At 40.7% G+C, this 18,214-nt stretch overlaps 1 protein-coding gene across 5 annotated transcripts in view; it reads left to right on the top strand.

The window, feature by feature from the left end:
- Positions 1 to 9,341: 9,341 nt before the first annotated feature.
- Positions 9,342 to 18,214, top strand: part of LOC108443224 (L-selectin-like) — a 28,472-nt gene continuing 19,599 nt past the window's right edge. For 3 of the 5 annotated variants that reach the window (XM_017723740.2, XM_037537874.1, XM_017723743.2), the window contains exons 1-4: positions 10,004 to 10,089; positions 12,611 to 12,976; positions 14,914 to 15,021; positions 15,385 to 15,573. In XM_017723740.2, the coding sequence (XP_017579229.1) occupies positions 10,023 to 10,089; positions 12,611 to 12,976; positions 14,914 to 15,021; positions 15,385 to 15,573 (730 nt within the window). In that variant the 5' untranslated portion in view covers positions 10,004 to 10,022. Of the gene's footprint in view, positions 9,449 to 10,003; positions 10,090 to 12,610; positions 12,977 to 14,913; positions 15,022 to 15,384; positions 15,574 to 18,214 lie in introns of those variants that run through there. The other 2 variants (XM_017723739.1, XM_037537875.1) reach the window with 2 other exon arrangements.

Raw genomic sequence — 18,214 nt, 5'->3', positions numbered from 1 at the left:
GGGTTGTCGATGTGGATATTAAAATCTCCGACAATTAATATTTTATTTGAAAACGTTATTAGGCTTGATAGAAACTCAGAGAATTCCTGTAAGAACTGAGAATACGGACCGGGTGGCCTGTAAATTGTGATTAATAGAAATGAATGTTTATTTGTTCCTTGCTCAAGTATATTGAGTACAAGAACTTCAAAAGAAGAAAATGTAGGTCCTGCTTTCTGGTTCACGCCTAAAGCTTTAGCATGGATGGTTGCTATACCTCCACCCCGACCGCTTAAACGAGGGCTGTGTGCATAGCTGTAGCCTGCGGGAGTGGCTTCATTTAGACTAAGGTACTCATCGGGTCTAATCCACGTTTCTGTGAGGCACAGAGCATCAAAACCATGATCTGTAATAATTTCATTTACAATGATGGCTTTAGATGCCAGGGATCTAATATTAAGCAGGCCTAGTTTTAGACCAAAGGTGCGGTCGTTGTAAACCAGTGTAACTGGTCTGATATGAATGAGGTTACTAAGGCAAACGCTTCGAGGCTTTTTGATGTGTTGTTTTATTTGGGGAACAGACACGGTCTCAATTGTATTTATACAATAAGCATTTGTAGAAGTGCTAGCAATCGGCTTATTTCTAGCAGTAACACTAGCATGGTGAGCAGTAACATTTCTATTTTTGCCGCTACTTACGTGGCCGCTTTGAAGTCAAAAGCATGCTTTGTCCGTGCTTTTTTGTGTGTTATAATATAGTTTGCTTTAACGCTGAAGGCAAGGAAGTGGGATACAAATGAGTCCAGAAACTGAGAAGCGGAGGTTTGAAGAACAGAAAAATCCAAAACCAAAACAAAACCAAACTAGAAGATAAAAGAAAAGAGATGAGAGGATGACTGTCACATGCACAATGCAAGACTGAGCCTGAACAAACACAAGGGTATAAATACTTTGAGGAGAAATGAGAAACACCTGGGATTAATGAGGGGCGGAGCTACAGGCAGGTGGAGAAGATAAGGGGGCAGGACCAGGGAGGAGACAGAACAAAACAACAAAAGCACATGGCACAAGAAAACAAAAGCACATGGCTACAACAGAGGGGAAGAAACAGACACACAAGAAGGAAACCATGATACTTGTGTGGTTGCAAATGGCAAAATTGTAGTTCACAGCATGTATCAAACACTTGGGAAACATGGGAAAGTGCACTAAAGCAGCAGACAGAAGTTCAGACGTGTCTGATTGAATGTATAATGGTTTATCCAGAGTTGTGCTTTAATCTTAAACTTTGTTTCTCTGTCAAATATAAATATTGAAGCTGTTGCCTATGTACGAAAAATAAAACATGAAATAAAACGTGCGTACAGCAAAAGTTTGCAGTCACCTGCTTAACCAGTGTTTTCTCTGAAATCAAGGTCATTAATAGGGAGTTTGTCCCACTTTGCAGCAGAAACAGACTCTTGTCTTCCGGGAAGGCCTTACGCTAGAGCAGAGGACGGACCGCAGTCCGAGTCCGGACCCAGACTCTGTCCTATGCGGACTTGGACGTATAACCGATAAACTATGGAGAATTATTCATTTTGATGGGGTGGTCCTGTGTTAATCAGCGTATCTTTTCTAGACTTTACATTAACTGTAGCGGCCGGAAACTCACAGACCAATCGCATGCATTGTAAATATCACGTGACACTATTCAGCCGATCAGATCTGTGCATTACGATGAGCACTGAGACTCGAGTGAGTGATGGCACACAGGGGAGGGACGAGGCGAGTAACAGCAGTCAGAGAAGAAAGTGAGTCACAGGGAAGTTATTTTACATGCCGCGCTCTAAAAAGAGAAAATGGTCAGTAAATGTTGTTGAAATGTGATTGAACTGGACTATTTCTGATTTGATACTCAGTTGTTGACTGTATAAGATGTTAATATTCTTAATCGGCTACTTCAGTAAACAGTATATGGCACTGAATCATGATGCCGGTTAGACATTGATGTTCGGACCTTTGCTTGAGGAAATTTTCTCCAAATAGACCTTACAGAATTTTAATTAAATACCCCTGCACTACAGGATGGAACATTACTGTGAGGATCTGATCCTCATCACTCCATCACTCCAAAACACAGTTCCACTGCTCTACACCTGAGTGCTGGGGGGCTTTATACCCCTCAAGGTGAAGCTTGAATCATGTGCAGCTGCTCTAAAGCATCCCATTTTATTAACAGTGCACTTGTACAGAGATTAAACATGCAGTGATGGATTAAGTTAGCTGAATTCACAAGTTAGAATCAAATAGAAATATAACTAGAGAGAAGTACATTGACAGTTGTGTACAACTTTACACATCCCTGATGGGATAGATGGATGGATGTTTGGATGGATGGATGGAGGGATTGATGGATAGATGGATGGATGGATGGATAGATGGATGGATGGGTAGATAGATGGATGGATGGATGGATGGATGGATGGATGGATGGATGGATGGATGGAAAGAGGGATGGATGGATGGAGGGAGGGAGGGATAGATAGATAGATAGATAGATGAAAGGATGGAGGGAAGGAGGGATAAATGGATGGATGGATGTTTGGCTAAATGAATGGATGGATGAATGGTTGGAGGGAAGGAGGGAGGGACGGATAGTTGGATGGATGGAGGGAAGGAGGGATGGATGAAGGGATATTTGGATGGATGAATGGATGGATGGAGGGATGGGTGTATGGATGGAGGGATGGTTGGAGGGAGGTATGGAGGAATGGATGGAGGGAGGGATGGATGGAGGGATAGATGTTTGGATGGACAGAGGGAGGGATGGATGGAGGAATGGATGGGGGGATGCATGGATGGAGGGAGTGATAGATGGATGGATGAATGGATGTTTGGATGGATGGAGGGATGGATGGAGGAATGGATGGATGGAGGGATAGATGTTTGGATGGACGGAGAATTGTCAACTATAAGTAAAACTGTCAACTATAGATAAACCAATCCTGATGGTTGCAAAGAGCTACAAATATATACAAAAAAACTGTACAGGCATATAAACAACTAAAACTACAAAAATTGGTGTAAGATCTATTCTGAGATAGACAGCCAGTGCAATAATGACTGTACAAAGAGGTTCCGGTTGCAGCATATAATGACAGTACTGAAAGTGTCCAGGTGTGGAGTGTCCAGATGTGCAAGATGTGCAATGAGGTGTGCAGAAAGTGCTATGGTACAGTAAGGTGTCCAGATGTGCACATATATAAAATAAACCTATGATTTAGAACAAGAGACTCAGTCAACATTTCTCCTCTTCCCTCTTCCCTCTTCTCTTCTGGTCCCACTGGGAAGAGTTGAAGAGTCTAACGGTTCTGGGGACAAAGGATCTCCTGAGTCTGTCAGGTGAGCAGCTCTGTGGCACAACCTGCCTCAGAGCTGCTCAACTGACAGATTTGTCCAGTTCCACCTTAGTCCAGCTCCACACCGAATGTCCCCAATATTTTTTAGTTTTCATAAACCTGTAAATGTATAGCCTTAATTCTTCATGCATTTAAGAAAACAGTATCAGAACCATTAAGCAGTAGAAAAAGGGACCCTTAAAACTGTATCTGCATTCAGAACCGGGCTCATTTTTCCTGCTTCAATGCTTTGGCAAATGAAAGGAAATACTGGCAATGACTAAGAATGCATTTTGATTGGGATCAAAACAAAACTTAGGAAGAGTTTTCCTGTATTGTCCTGCTTCCCCAAGTCTCACTGTAACTGAGGCCAGCAGTAAATTGAAAGCATTGAAACACTGTTTTGATGACCAGGCTGCTCTGTCCTGGCCTTTTCCTGCAACTGTTGCGGGCACTGATGGACAGGATGTGACCCCAGCGTACTAAACTCAGAGCAGTGTTGCATAAGATGTTTCAGGTGTAGTATTCTACGGAAGCATATCAGTATCAAAATAAAAGTAATGAAGCCCTGCTATGCACTGTTCCTACAACACTTCCAAAATTCCTCTCACCAAAGCCTCCTGTTCATACTGGAAATTTTTTAAATGCCAGCCACAAGTAAAAATCTTAACGTTTCTGAACACCCTTTTCAAGTCATCATCATACAAGTATTAGCAACAATCAACTGAGAGAGCATAGCAACACAAAAACAATCACCTGGGATATAATAACAGCAGCCTATCAGCACCTAAGCAACCACCCTTCTGCCATAGCAACGACCTAGCAACACTGTAACAACCTCCTGTAGTACCATAGCAGCTGCCTAGGAACCACCTGGCATAGCATAGAGGCGACCTAGGAACACCTTAGCAACCACTAGGGATACCATGGCAACTACTTGAAATTACTGCATTAACGCGAATAAATAAATAGAGTAATAAACAACCTGCATTGTCAAGCCAACCTGATGCTTGGTCCCCTATTTTCAAGTATGTATTCCTGCAGGCTGGACCAACAACTGAACTCCAAATAGGAAGGACTTGACCCCAAATGGGCCGGGTTGAGCTCCACATGGGTTTGTGTCTGGTTAAATGCTTTGTTATTGCTCCAAAACAAATGTATGCAAAAAGACTTTACTGTAGTGGGTCCCGGACTCTTCATGACAATTTGGGTCTATGAAATGCTATGAAATGTTTACCTCAACTCAGGACAGAACAGCCATAGATATCCATTCCTAGATGCCGCATTGTCTGTTGTTCTCTATCTGAGGCGATATATCTGTGCGTCCGCCATGTTGGAGAGGTCAAGATCCGCTTGTGCACAAATTCACTTTAGAGACGATGAGTCTCAGGATTAAATCAGCCACAACTTCCTTATTACTCAACCAATTTTCACCAAAATTGTTTTTTTCATAATCAATCTAACTCTCGGTGGCTTTTATCAGTGTGTGAATCACTTCTCATCTTTATACACAGAACGAAAAAGCTACAGTTGGCTTCCAATTCGCCAGCTTGTTGTTCGAGTTTTCCCGTTCCTCCTTAAATGGTGCAGCAGTCACTTTCTGGTGCCTGACGCTGCAGCATTTAAGGTGGAATTGGATAAAAATAAATACCACATAAAGTTAAGATCCCCTGAATTGACAATTAAATTAAATAAGCTTAATATAAAACCAGAGGAAAAACAATCACATCAACAGGTTCTCTGGGCCTCATTAACCACTCGGCCACATCTTCAAAAACATCACACAAACAATACGCATCACTCAGGCATGAGAGTGGATCACTGCGTTCCCTCCGTTATATGATGTTATCCCACTTTCTGAGAGCAATATTTCTGAAATAGTTTATTTTTGCACAGTATCTTTCTTAAACTGCTGCTCTGTTATGGTACTGAATGCAGTCCAGCAGTGATGTTGACCTCCCTAAAATGTATGTATATCTGTGAGAACAGTGCACAGAAAAACCCAGTCTTCAGGTTAATGATGGTTCTTCAAGGGTTCTTCAGTAAAGAAAATGGCTCTACATAGCACCAAAAATGATTCTTCTATTATTACAAGCTTGACTTCATAACAAAAGCAGAACACCTTTTGGTACTATACAGAACCCTATAAAAAAGGTTCTACATAGAACCATCTACAGCACATTCATCAGTCTGAAGAACCCTTCAATCATGCAAAAGATTCATTGAGTGTTCACGGATCTATGAAAAACATTTTCTTTACTAAAGAATTCTTTGAAGAACCATCATTATTAAGTGTTGGCTAGCTCTCACTGCTGTGAGTGCCCAGAACAAAAAGGCTGAGCTATAGAGCAGAATAACTAAAGTAAACTCAGGCGTGACTTGATGTCACAATATAGTCTTATACACCAATTAGGCATAACACTATGACCACCTCCTTGTTTCTACGCTCATTGTCCATTTTATAAGCTCCACTTACTGTATAGGTGAACTTTGTAGTTCTAAAGTTACAGACTGTAGTCCATCTGTTTCTCTGATACTTTGTTACCTCCTTTTACCCTGTTCTTCAGTGGTCATTAAGTTGCTGAGGTGTAGACTTTCAGCTTTAATTTAAGGGGTTTAAAGGACACTGCATTCACCTTTTAGAAATTACAGCGATGTTTTACATAATTCCTCCATTTGTACATGCTCAAAAGTAATCGGACAGTTAACCGATGAGCTGATAAATGAATCTGACGAATCAACAATGTGATACATTCTTTAAAAGAAAGAATACACTTCTGAACTCAGCCACACCAAAAGACCTGGAAAATCAATGAAGGCAACTAAAGTAGATGACTCCAGAATACTTTCTGTGGTGAACCAAGACCCCTTCACAACCAGTGCTGGACAAAGTACACAAACCATGTACCTGAGTTAAAGTAGAGACACCCAGTGTAAAATATTACTCCAGTAAAAGTAGAAGTTCCTCCCTTTAGACCTCCACTTGAGTAAAAGTACTAAAGTATTTACCTTCAAATGTAAAAGTAAAAGTACTAAAAGAGTAATTATGGCTCTGATGTCCTGTTATCATTTTTACAACAAGACTCACTTCATGAACTCATTTTAGGTGAAAATCCTCCAGCGTCTCTCTTGGTAAACCAGTCTTTTAATAGAACGTCATTAATTAGTGACGATGACGTCTATTAAAATGATCATAAGCACAAAACACTGAAGGTAAACAGTTTCCATCAGGGAGAACCGAGTGGCTCTGAAATCACTTTTTACAAACAAGCAAAGTTTCAGTTTAAGATTTATTTACAACTTAGTTCCAAGTTTAAGTTTAATAAAAACTGGCTTTAAACTCAGGATCACAAATGAGCTCCTTTACTATGTTGATCTGTAGGTCTCTGTTCATAAACATAAACCAGCCCAAACTAATTTACTATAAAATGAAATGGTGTTTGTATAAATTCAGAAAAAAGCAGCGTCAGTCACGACTGCGTATGTGGACATATTTCTATATTGTGCTCTATTTACACAAAGTTAGGTTAGTTCATCATTTATGTTGAACAGACTCTCCCAAAATCTTACGCTGCTGCTCTGATGTTGAACCGTGTGCTGCACTGGGTCGGTATGACCAACAGGTCAAAACAAGCTCTAAACAAAGTGACCGCTGTGCCCTGATTGGTGCTCTTGCTTTGCACTTCATTCGTTTTGACATGTTACGTTTTTATACACACAGAAACCAAAAGGAATGACAGATTTCTCAAAATGGGGTGGAGGAAAAAGTCAGATATTAGACTTTGAAATGTAGTGGAGTGACAGTAAAAAGTCGCCCAGAATGGAAAAACTTTAGTACAGATACATGAAAAAAGTACTTAAGTACAGAAACTAATTACATTTACTTAGTTACTGTCCAACACTCTTCACAACACCAAGTCGAGACAAGAACATTCTAGAGGAGGCTGGTATATCATTGTCAAAGTCTACAATCAAGAGATGCCTCCTTCATGAATGTAAATACAGAGGGTTTACCTCAATATGCAAACCACCAGTAACACTCAAGAACAGAAAGCCAAGGTAATGTGTCACCTGTTACCTGTAACTTTACTGCGCACATCATTCTTGCCTTACAGGAAATTTCAGAAATACTTAAAATAAAATGTAATGCAGCCCTGACAGGAAGTAGCATTTATCACAAGACCAGGGGTCATTTGATAACATTGTGGTCGTTTACAAAAATATCATAAAAACACATCCTGCCATTTTACATGAATGACCCGTTCCTTGGAAAGATGGTGCACATAGGAAAACTGCAGGGCAAGCAAATATGTTCACAAACAAAAGGTGGTTCTTGGTTTGCTTCTCAATACTGAAGCCAATTTCTCATTTTTGACCGCACTTTAACTCCTTTATATTAACTTGAGTGTCCCTGGGCATGTGCCCAATAGGCCTGGTTGATACTCCCTGGTTAGTACTTAAAACGCCACTTTAAGCTTTCGCATTTTAACTTTATTCAGGATTATTTTGTTAAAATAGTCTTAAAGTTACATGAAGAGTTTCATGAAAAACACAATAAATTCCAAAATCCTACTAACGGCCCCCCTAAACCTAATAGCTGGTTGTGCCAACTTTGCTAGTAACAACTGCAATCAAATGTATCTGATAATTTGCGATGAGTCCTTTATATCGCTGTAGAGGAATTCTGGCCAAGTCTTCTTTGCAGAATTGTTTTCATTTGGCTACATTGGAGGGCTCCCACCCATTTAAGGTCTATCCCATTAAGATTCAAGTCAGGTCTTTGACTCACCGCTCCAATACCTTAATTTTGTTTTCTTTAATCAGAATCAGAATCCGAAGAAGTTTTATTGCCATTGTCAATGAACAGGATTCACAGACTAGGAATTTGCTTCGGCATGAAGGTGCAACATAAAAAAAATAAAGCCAATCGTTTAATCAGATATGGACTTCCTTGTGTGCTTTGGCTCACTGACCGGCTCCATAACCCAACTGCATTGAGATTTAGATCATTAACTGATGGGTGGATGTTCTCCTTCAGGGATTTCTGATAGAGAGCAGAATTAATGGTTCCACAAGTCATCCAGGTCCTGCACTGTTAGAAATAAAGGTACTTTGCAGGTATATTTTTTATTAATCAAGGTACAAACAATGTAACTGCTCCCTGAAAGGTACAACAGAGGTTTTAAGGTCAAATATTGAACCTTGTTTCAGTTTCTCCCAGTGGAAAAGTACAGTGGATTATGGTTCAGTTATGTTCCCTGACTAAAGCTATTGAGATGTACCTTGGAGGGTACCACCCCAGAGACCAGAGGAGAACTGCCCCAGTGACAATTTTGTGCCTTTATTTCTGAGAGGGTGCAGAAGCAAAGCAGCCCAGACCATCACACTACCACCACCATGTCTGACTTCGGGTGTGACGGTTTTTGCAGTGGAATGTGGTGTTAGCTTTGCACCAGATGTAACGGGACCCATATCTTCCAAAAAATTCCACAGAATATTACTCTAAAAGTTTTGGGGGTCGTCTAAATGCTTTTCAGCAAATGTAAGATGAGCCTTTATATTCTTTGTGCCTTGCAACTCTCCCATGGATGCCATTTATGCCCAGTGTCTTATTGTGGAATCTTGCACATTGAGGAAAATTAGGCCTGCAGTTCTTTGGATGTATATCTGGGTTCATTTGTGACCTCCTGGATGAGTCGTCAATGTGCACTTGGTGAAGTTATGGTTTGGCTGTCACTGTGGTCTGGGGTCCCTCAGCTATAATGAAGGCCTTGTAATCCTTTCGCACTCCGGTAGATTTTGTTTCACATCTGTATTTTATTCTCTTTAGAACGTGGCATCATGTGCTGCTTTTGAGATCTTGTAGCTGATTCACATTGCCAGACAGGTTCTATTTAAGTTCTACTTACTTCAGTATGTGCAAAGACAAGTTCAGAGTTGGTGACACAGCACTCTCACATCATGTGTTGCATAATTTCCTAGTAGGAGCAGCACAGTGTGGCTACAATACAGAACTGCATCAAATAGCAATACCATTCACAGAGAGAGGCTCTTTCTCAGAAGTCTTACTTGGGGGATGCTGTTAAGGTAAGTCATGCATCTCAACACAGGCTGTGTTTCATTTTAACACCGGCTCTTTTGGTTTTGATTGCACTGTGACAGATTTACACTGTAAAAATGGTCAGTTTTATGATAAAAGATTTCCCTGTCAGGAAAATCTTGTAGATCTTTGCAGTAAAGAAAACCTGGCAACTCCACTTTAAGGTCATTTGAATGAAATATGGATAGTATTTTAATGTAAAGACCTTATCAGCACAGTACTGTGAATGACACTGTAAAATTACAGAATAATACAGGTGGCAAAGCTGTAACTGATATTGTAAATCATTTATATCATAAAAATACAGCATACAATAAATGTACTGTATTTTTTGACAGCTCTGCCGTAAATTGTCCAACAATGTTCCATTACTGTAAACAGTCAACAGCTGTAATTTGCATTTTTTGCTGCTTTTTCATTCTTCACAGATGTTACATTGTGTATTTACACCTGTAAATATTTGTTAATAATAATAATAATAGCTAATAATCAATCAATATTAATTATATATTTACACCCAGACTCACATGCAGTTCTCCTGACTTGCTTCTTGTCCATCAGATGACTTTTATGAAGCATATACGGCTGTGTTTTGGATGGCTGGCTGTTGCGATCATGGTTCATAATGGTACAGTATGTTTGATTATTACCTGTTGGATTTTCCGGCTGTAGTTACTTGAAGATGAGCAGTTTGATAAAGACCTTCAGGCAGGTCTTTATTAATGACTTACTTAGCCGTTAATCTTAAGACTTAAAGAAACAGTCTAGCCAATGTCTAATTTACACAAATTCCATCAGCCAAGACATGTTTGGTGTCTTTTTACTTTAATTTTACACAGGAGATATAAGGCTATAAATATATAATTAATAAAAAATAATAGATATAAGAGCATGCAGAAACGATCACAGTTTTCCCTCAAACCATGTCAAGTTGAATGACCTCTATTTCAGATCACACTGAACTTGGTTTGAGTTGAATCAGTTGTGTGAAGAGTTCTACAGGCAGTCTTGCAATATTGTCAATTGGTGAAGTTTAAACTTCATCATGTTTTAGGTGGTGTTGTAGTGAAGACCACTAGATGCGAGTCCGAGTCAAGACTGAGACCAGATTGTGATTTTCTTTTCTCAGAATATAAAAAGAATTCATTTTACATTCATTATGATTCATTATATCGCTGTTGTGGGATCAAAACCTTGTATCTCCAAAAGGAGAATTTAGAGGAGAAGGAAAAAACCTACTCTACTTTTAATGTAAGTCTATGGAACCAGACTTATTTCCAGGCAAATTTGGGCAATTTCTGTTGGTCCTTTCATCATGAAATTTACACCCAATATATAGAATCAAAGGCATTTTCAAATTATCTCAAAAACTGAAAAATGACAAAAATGGAGATGCGAGGTTTTTTTCCCACAGCAGTGATATATTACATGTAATATTTATAAATAATATTAATCATAAATAAATAAAACTCAGGTATCATGGAAAGATCAATTTGATTCTCAACCGGTATCCACCTTAATCCAAGACCAAGAGAAGCCTGTGTCTAAATAATATTTAGGCTGAAACAAGACCAACACTGTAAATTTACGGTCTTCAGACTCGAATACTGCTACACTTATTTAGCTATTTATCTACACAAATTTTAGCTACATTAACCTTGTTGCTCCAGCTCAAAATAAAAAAAAAAAACATTTGGACATCAAAGACTGTCTTCAGTGGCTGACTGAATACATTTGGGTAAGAAATAGTTTGAGTATACTTAATTTCTTTGGCTGAACTATTCCTCAAACATCCTATACCTCTATTCACATTATACTTAAGCTATGTATGAGCATGAAGAACTGAAGTATGAGGGTTCAAAGAACACATCGACTGAAATAAAGCAAATAATTGCCCAGACACTGAAACAGTAGATGGGTGTTTCTGCAATTTCAGGCAATTTTAGGTCCCAGCAGTTCATTTTTGATTTGTAAACATTTAACTTAAGGCATAGAGGACAGAGCAATACTGCTTTTGGAGGCTACCTATATAAGGACATTATAACACAAGCATAAGCATTGAATAACATATTTACAAAGCAATACTTGAATGTTTATTAACATATTCTGCCAGAAAATGCAAGAGATCATAAGCTGAAGCAAATGAGATTGTATTGACGTAAAGGATCTGTGCTTCATTTAGAACGGATATACCTTCTACACTATGTTCTTCTAATTTCCATTACTTGGAAATGATGCTTCATAACATTGTTATAAAAGGAACAAATGTCCATCACGTTGTACATTGTACAATGCGATGTCATTTACTTAATTTCTGTCATCTTGCTTTTATCAGCATATCACTGTTGTCGTATCTCCATTTTTGACTTTTTTCAGTTTTTGACAAAATTTGAAAATACATAATGCCTTTAACATTGCCTGGAGATTTCATGATGATTGAACCAAAAGAAACAGCCCAAAATTATGTGAAAAATTCTGGTTCCATTGACTTACATTAAAAGTAAAATAGGTTTTTTCCTTCTCCTGTAAAGTTACCATTTTTGAGATACGAGGTTTTCTTCCAACCACAGACAAAAGCTGGTGATATCAAATATCAAATATTACTTCAGAAATATGCTATTCAGTGCTTATCCATGTTGTGTAGTACCCATGTAGGTAGCCTTCAAATAAAGTGTTACTGTACAGTATCAGTTTCACCTTCACTGTAATTTATGAAGCATGATTTGGGTCAAAATACCAGTTTTATGCACTGTATAAATATTATTAAATGTATATTATCAGTAATTTTTTTATATGTCTCTAAACATCCTCGGTGACACTGACCAAATAGCCTTAAATAACACAGACATTCAATTGAATTTTAGTAATATTCAATTAAATAATATTCAATTGAATATTAGTTATTTAAACAGTTCATGGACAAAAGTGTGGAAAGTCTAATCCAGATGTCTCTGGATTTACAGACAAGCAAAGTAAACATCATCTTTTCATCTTCAGTCTTTTCTGCATGTTCTTCCCAAAGATTTTATAACTACTGTGATTTAAAAACTGCCTGCAGTGGCAGGAACACCCAGGAATGGAGATAATTCAGCAGACACTGAAACAATGTCCTGAGAAAGCTCTAACACAGTCAATCACGTGTCAAACAGAAGTCGAGGCCTGGACGTTTCATTACCGGAACGACAGCAATATGGACTGGGAGACAGCTCGCCGGTGGTGCCAGCAGAATTACACAGACATGGTGGCCATCCAGAACAAGGAGGAGATCACCTACCTGAACAACACGCTGCCCCACCACAAGCAATACTACTGGATCGGCCTCAGGAAGGTGGAGGGACAGTGGACCTGGGTGGGGACCAAGAAGCCCCTGACTGAGGCACACTGGGCAGACGCAGAGCCCAATAATAAGCAAAGTAATGAGGACTGCGTGGAGATTTACATCAAGAGGGATAAGGACGCAGCCATGTGGAACGACGAGAAGTGCAGCAGCCTGAGCGCTCCTCTCTGTTATAAAGGTAAAACTTTCAGGTTAAAAAACCCTCAATCTTCATTAAACCATATGCAAAAAAAATATATTTAGTTAATTTTTTATTTTATATAATTCCAAAATATGCATATTTCTGACAGATATGTACATATTAAAAATGGACACCATTATATACACTCACCAGCCACTTTATTAGGTTCACCTCTCTAGTAAAAGGTTGGAGCCCCTTTTGCCTTCAGAACTGCCTTAATTCTTCATTTCACACTTTCAACAAGCTGTTGGAAACGTTCCTCAGAGATTTTGGTTGGTTATTTGAGTGACTGTTGCCTTTCGATCATCTCGAACCAGTCTGCCCATTCTCCTCTGACCTCTCACATCAACAAGGCATTTTCGACACAACTGTCGCTCACTGGATATTTTCTCTTTTTCAAACCATTCTCTGTAAACCCTAGAGATGGTTGTGTGTGAAAATCCCAGTAGATCAGCAGATTCTGAAATACTCAGACCAGCCCGTCTGGCACCAACAACCACGCCACGTTCAAAGTCACTTAAATCGTCTTTCTTCCTCATTCTGATGCTCGGTCTGCACTTCAGCAAGTTGTCTTGACCACCTCTACATGCCTAAATGCATTGAGTTGCGGCCATGTGATTGGCTGATTAGCTATTTGTGTTGACAAGCAACTGAACAGGTGTACCTAATGAAGTGGCCATCCATCCATTTTATAAGCCGCTATGAAGTGGCCAGTAAATGTATATTTAATCTACACATATGTGCATGTATTCACCACCAACCTGTACCTAACTGGATCTAGTCACATGATACACTATATTTCCATAAATATTTGCTCGTCTGCCTTCACACGCATATGAACTTGAGTGAGATCCCATTCTTTATCCATAGGGTTTAATATGATGTCAGCCCACCCTTTACAGCTATAATAACTTCAGCTCTTCTGGCTTGCAGTCTCTGCTCTAATTCATCCCAAAGGCGTTCTATCACTGGTGCGCAGTCATATTGGAACAGGAAGGGGCCGTCCCCAAACTGTTCCCACAAAGTTGGGAGCATGAAATTGTTCAAAATGTCTTGGTGCTGAAGCATTAAGAGTTCCTTTCACTGGAACTAAGGGGCCGAGCCCAACTCCTGAAAAATGACCCCACACCATAATCCCCCCTCCACCAAACTTTACACTTGGCACAATGCAGTCAGACAAGTACCGTTCTTCTGGCAACCGCCAAAAAACCAGACTTGTCCATCAGATTGCCAGATGGAGAAGCGTGATTGGTCACTCCAGAGAACACGTCTCCACTGCTCTAGAGTACAGTGGCGGCGCTGTACACCACTGGATTCACGCTTTGCATTGCGCTTAGTGATGTAAGTCCTGGATGCAGTCCTGCTCAGCCATGGAAACCCATTCCCATTCCCATTGTAGTCCTGAGAGTCATGGCTAAAGGCATGCGTCACAATATGTTGATATATTGGCATCTACTGTGTGCAAGAGCTGAAAAGGGGGACATGGTCTCATGTGAGTGGGGTGTGAACACTTTCCCATAAGGAACATGAGGAACATGAATGTTAACCACTATTCAATCATAACATGAATAACATAAAATCTTCACTGATTACCTAAATTAAATTTTATTGTCACTCAGTCAAGACACGGTACACGTATATTTCTTTACATTCAAAATCTGTGGCAAATATATATCGCCATATATTTTGAATGTAAAGAAATATGTGTGCAGACATTTTTCTACATTTGTCATTTTGCTATGATGTTATATATATATTGATGTACAGTGCTGTGAAAATGTATTAGCCCCTTCCAAATTTCAATATCAAATTATTTTTAATATTAGACAAAGACCACCCAAGTAAACACAAACTTTCCTTTTTTTAATTAAGATTGCATTTATTTATTGTGTGTGTGTATGTGTGTGTGTGTGTGTGTGTGTGTGTGTGCGCAGTGTCCTGTTTAAATACATCCTGCAGTGAACATGCCGAGTGTGTGGAAGCCATCAACAACTACACATGCAAGTGTGAGCCGGGCTTCTCTGGTCCCCGCTGTGAGAAAGGTACAGCAGTGGCATAAATACTGAATAAGCTAAAATCTACACTGCAAAAGCTGCTTGTTTCTTATTCACTGTTTTTGTATAAAATATTTTCCTATATGAAACTACAGCAATTTAGTGCCAACCACTCATACTGAAGTTACTGAGCATTTGTGGTGTTTCAGTCTAGACTGCTTTTTGATTGAGGCAGCGGGGGAGAAAAATACAGTATACAGGCTCTTTAATGTAGGGCATTTGTGGCATGTCTGAAGAATGAATTAGTGCAAACACAATCCTTTACATGTTACTATCAATTTCTACTCTGACGCATTGCAGCCCTTGAACCTGTTATGTCAATCTTTCCTATATTTCTCTGTGGATCCACAGCTGTACAATGTTCTCCAATTTCTGGGAACTCCAGTGGGTTGAGTATGAAGTGCAGCCACCCCATCTCCACAAACAGCTACAACTCCACCTGCACATTCAGCTGTGAGGAGGGCTTTGAGCTGAGAGGCCCATACACAACCAAGTGTGATCACACTGGACAGTGGACACACAAGACCCCCACCTGCAAAGGTACTAATACAACTCCCACTGCATGTGTTTGCAACAAATATCCCTATATAAAAATATTAAAGGGGATTACCGAATCAGGGTTAAGGAGAGGGATGAATGGAAGGTGGCCTTCATCACCCCATCGGGCCACTGTGAATACTTAGTCATGCCCTTCCTGCACTACATTAACAATATTTTAACGAGGTGCTTGACCATTACATATTTGTCTATTTGCATGACATTCTCATCTACAGCAAAGATCACGATGAACACATAGCTGACATCAAATGGGTTCTCTAGCTGCTCCTGAAGAATAGCTTGTTCATGAAGTTGGAGAAATCACTGTTCTATGTTCAGACAGTATCTTTCTGGGATTTGTGATGTCAAAGAACCACCTGAGCATGGATTGAGCCAAGGTTCAGGCGGTGGCCCAATGGCCACAACCCACATGCATTTGCATGGTACAGTACTTCGTGGGCTTTGCTAACTTCTTCCACCAATTCATGAAGAATTGTAGCACTATAGTTCCACCACTGACCGCCCTCACAAAAAAGAGTTTGGGACAGTTTAAGTGGAGTCCAGAAGCCCAGGAAGCCTTCTAGGAATTGAAGCTGCATCTGATCTTCACCCCAGTGTTCCAACTTCTGAACCCAGAGGTCCCCTTTGTGGTAGAGATGGATGCCTCTGAGAAAGGCATAGGACAATGTTGTCTCAGTGGTCTGGTCCTGTGCCCCTGTGCCTTCTTCTCACATTGCCTCTCCCTGGTCCTGCACCCCTGCACCTTCTTCTCACATTGCTTCTCCCCCTCAGGGTGAAACTATGATGTGGGTGATTGTGAGTTGTTGGCTGTCAAGCTGGTCTTAGAGGAGTGGAGGCACTGGCCGGAGGGAGCTCCTATCCACTGGGGGTGGAAGCTGCTGTATAACAGGTTTAATTAGAATAGAATAGAATTCAACTTTATTGTCATTGCGTATGTCACAGGTACAAAGCAACGAAATGCAGTTTGCATCCATCCAGAAGTGCTTAGCAGCAATATAAATATATGTCTTACAATGTACAGTAAGTATAGTATATACAGGTTAAAAAAATATGAGGGGGTATGAACATGAAGGGGGTTATACAGGTTATAAACATGAATGTACAGGTTATAAATATGAGGGGTATAAGTACTATGAACAGGTTATAAATATGAGGGGGTATAAAGTACTATGAACAGGTTATAAATATGAAGGTGGATAAGTATGTACTTATCAGGTAGTGTATTTACACAGTATATACAATAATGGGCAGTATATACAGCAGATGTAAGTGCCGGTAAGTGGTGTTGAGTGGTGTGTAAGTCTGTGTGTTATTGGTGTTTGTTAGGGTACAGTCCAGTGTTATTTGTTTAGATGTCAGGAGGCAGAGTTCAGGAGTGTGACAGCTGTTGGAAAGAAGCTGTTCCGGTACCTGGTGGTCTTAGTCCGGAGGCTCCTGTAGCGCCTCCCAGAGGGCAGGGGGGTGAAGAGTCTGTGTGCTGGGTGACTGGGATCTTTGATGATTTTCCCAGCCCTCTTCAGACACCGCTTCCTGTAGATGTCCTCTATGGCAGGAAGTGGTGCACCGATGATTTGCTGGGCAGCTTTCACCACCCTTTGCAGCGCCTTCCGGTCTGAGGCAGAGCAGCACCCGTACCATACTGTGATGCAGTTGGTCATGATGCTCTCAATGGTGCAGCGATAGAAGTTCACCAGGATGTCTGAGGACAGGTGGTTCATCCTCAGCCTCCTCAGAAAGAAGAGGCGCTGGTGAGCCTTCTTTACTAGCTTGGAGCAGCTGGTCGTCCAGGTGAGATCCTTGGAGATGTGGACACCAAGGAACTTGAAGCTGTTCACACGCTCCACTGCCGTCCCCTTGATGTGGATGGGTAGATGTGGGTCAGCATTCCTTCTGAAGTCCACAATGAGCTCCTTAGTTTTCTCAGCGTTGAGCGGAAGGTTGTTTGTGTCGCACCACTCAGCCAAACGATCCACCTCCTCCCTATAGGCTGTCTCATCGTTGTTTTTGATGAGGCCAAGCACCGTGATGTCATCTGCAAACTTAATGATGGTATCGGAACCATCGACAGGCTTGCAGTCATGGGTGAAGATGGAGTAGAGGAAGGGACTCATCACACAGCCTTGTGGTACTCCGGTGTTTATGGTGATGGTGGATGAGCAGTGGTTGTCCCACCGGACATGTTGGGGTCGGTTGGTCAGGAAGTCCAGTAACCAGTTGCACATGAGGGAATTAATACCCAAGTCTGTGAGTTTTGTGATGAGTTTTGAGGGGATGACTGTGCTGAATGCTGAACTGAAGTCTACGAACAGCATCCTGATGGAGGTATTTTTATTGTCCAGGTGTGAGAGGACAGAGTACAGTGCTATGGAGACTGCATCTTCTGTGCTCCTGTTCTGGCGGTATGCAAATTGGAGGGCGTCCAGGGTGGGGGGGAGACAGGATTTGAGCTGTGCTAGGACCAGCCGCTCAAAGCACTTTGTGATGATGGGGGTGAGGGCTACCGTGCGGTAGTCATTCAGTCGTGATGGTTTGGAATTTTTGGGTATCGGGACGATGGAGGTGGTTTTGAAGCAGCTTGGTACCACAGCACGGGCCAAGGACATGTTCAATATGTCCGTCAGCA

The sequence above is a fragment of the Pygocentrus nattereri genome, chromosome 4 (genome assembly GCF_015220715.1).
Source record: "Pygocentrus nattereri isolate fPygNat1 chromosome 4, fPygNat1.pri, whole genome shotgun sequence".
Taxonomy (NCBI): domain Eukaryota; kingdom Metazoa; phylum Chordata; class Actinopteri; order Characiformes; family Serrasalmidae; genus Pygocentrus; species Pygocentrus nattereri.
Note: the sequence above shows the minus strand (reverse complement) of the source record. Positions and strands in the feature narration are given on the sequence as shown.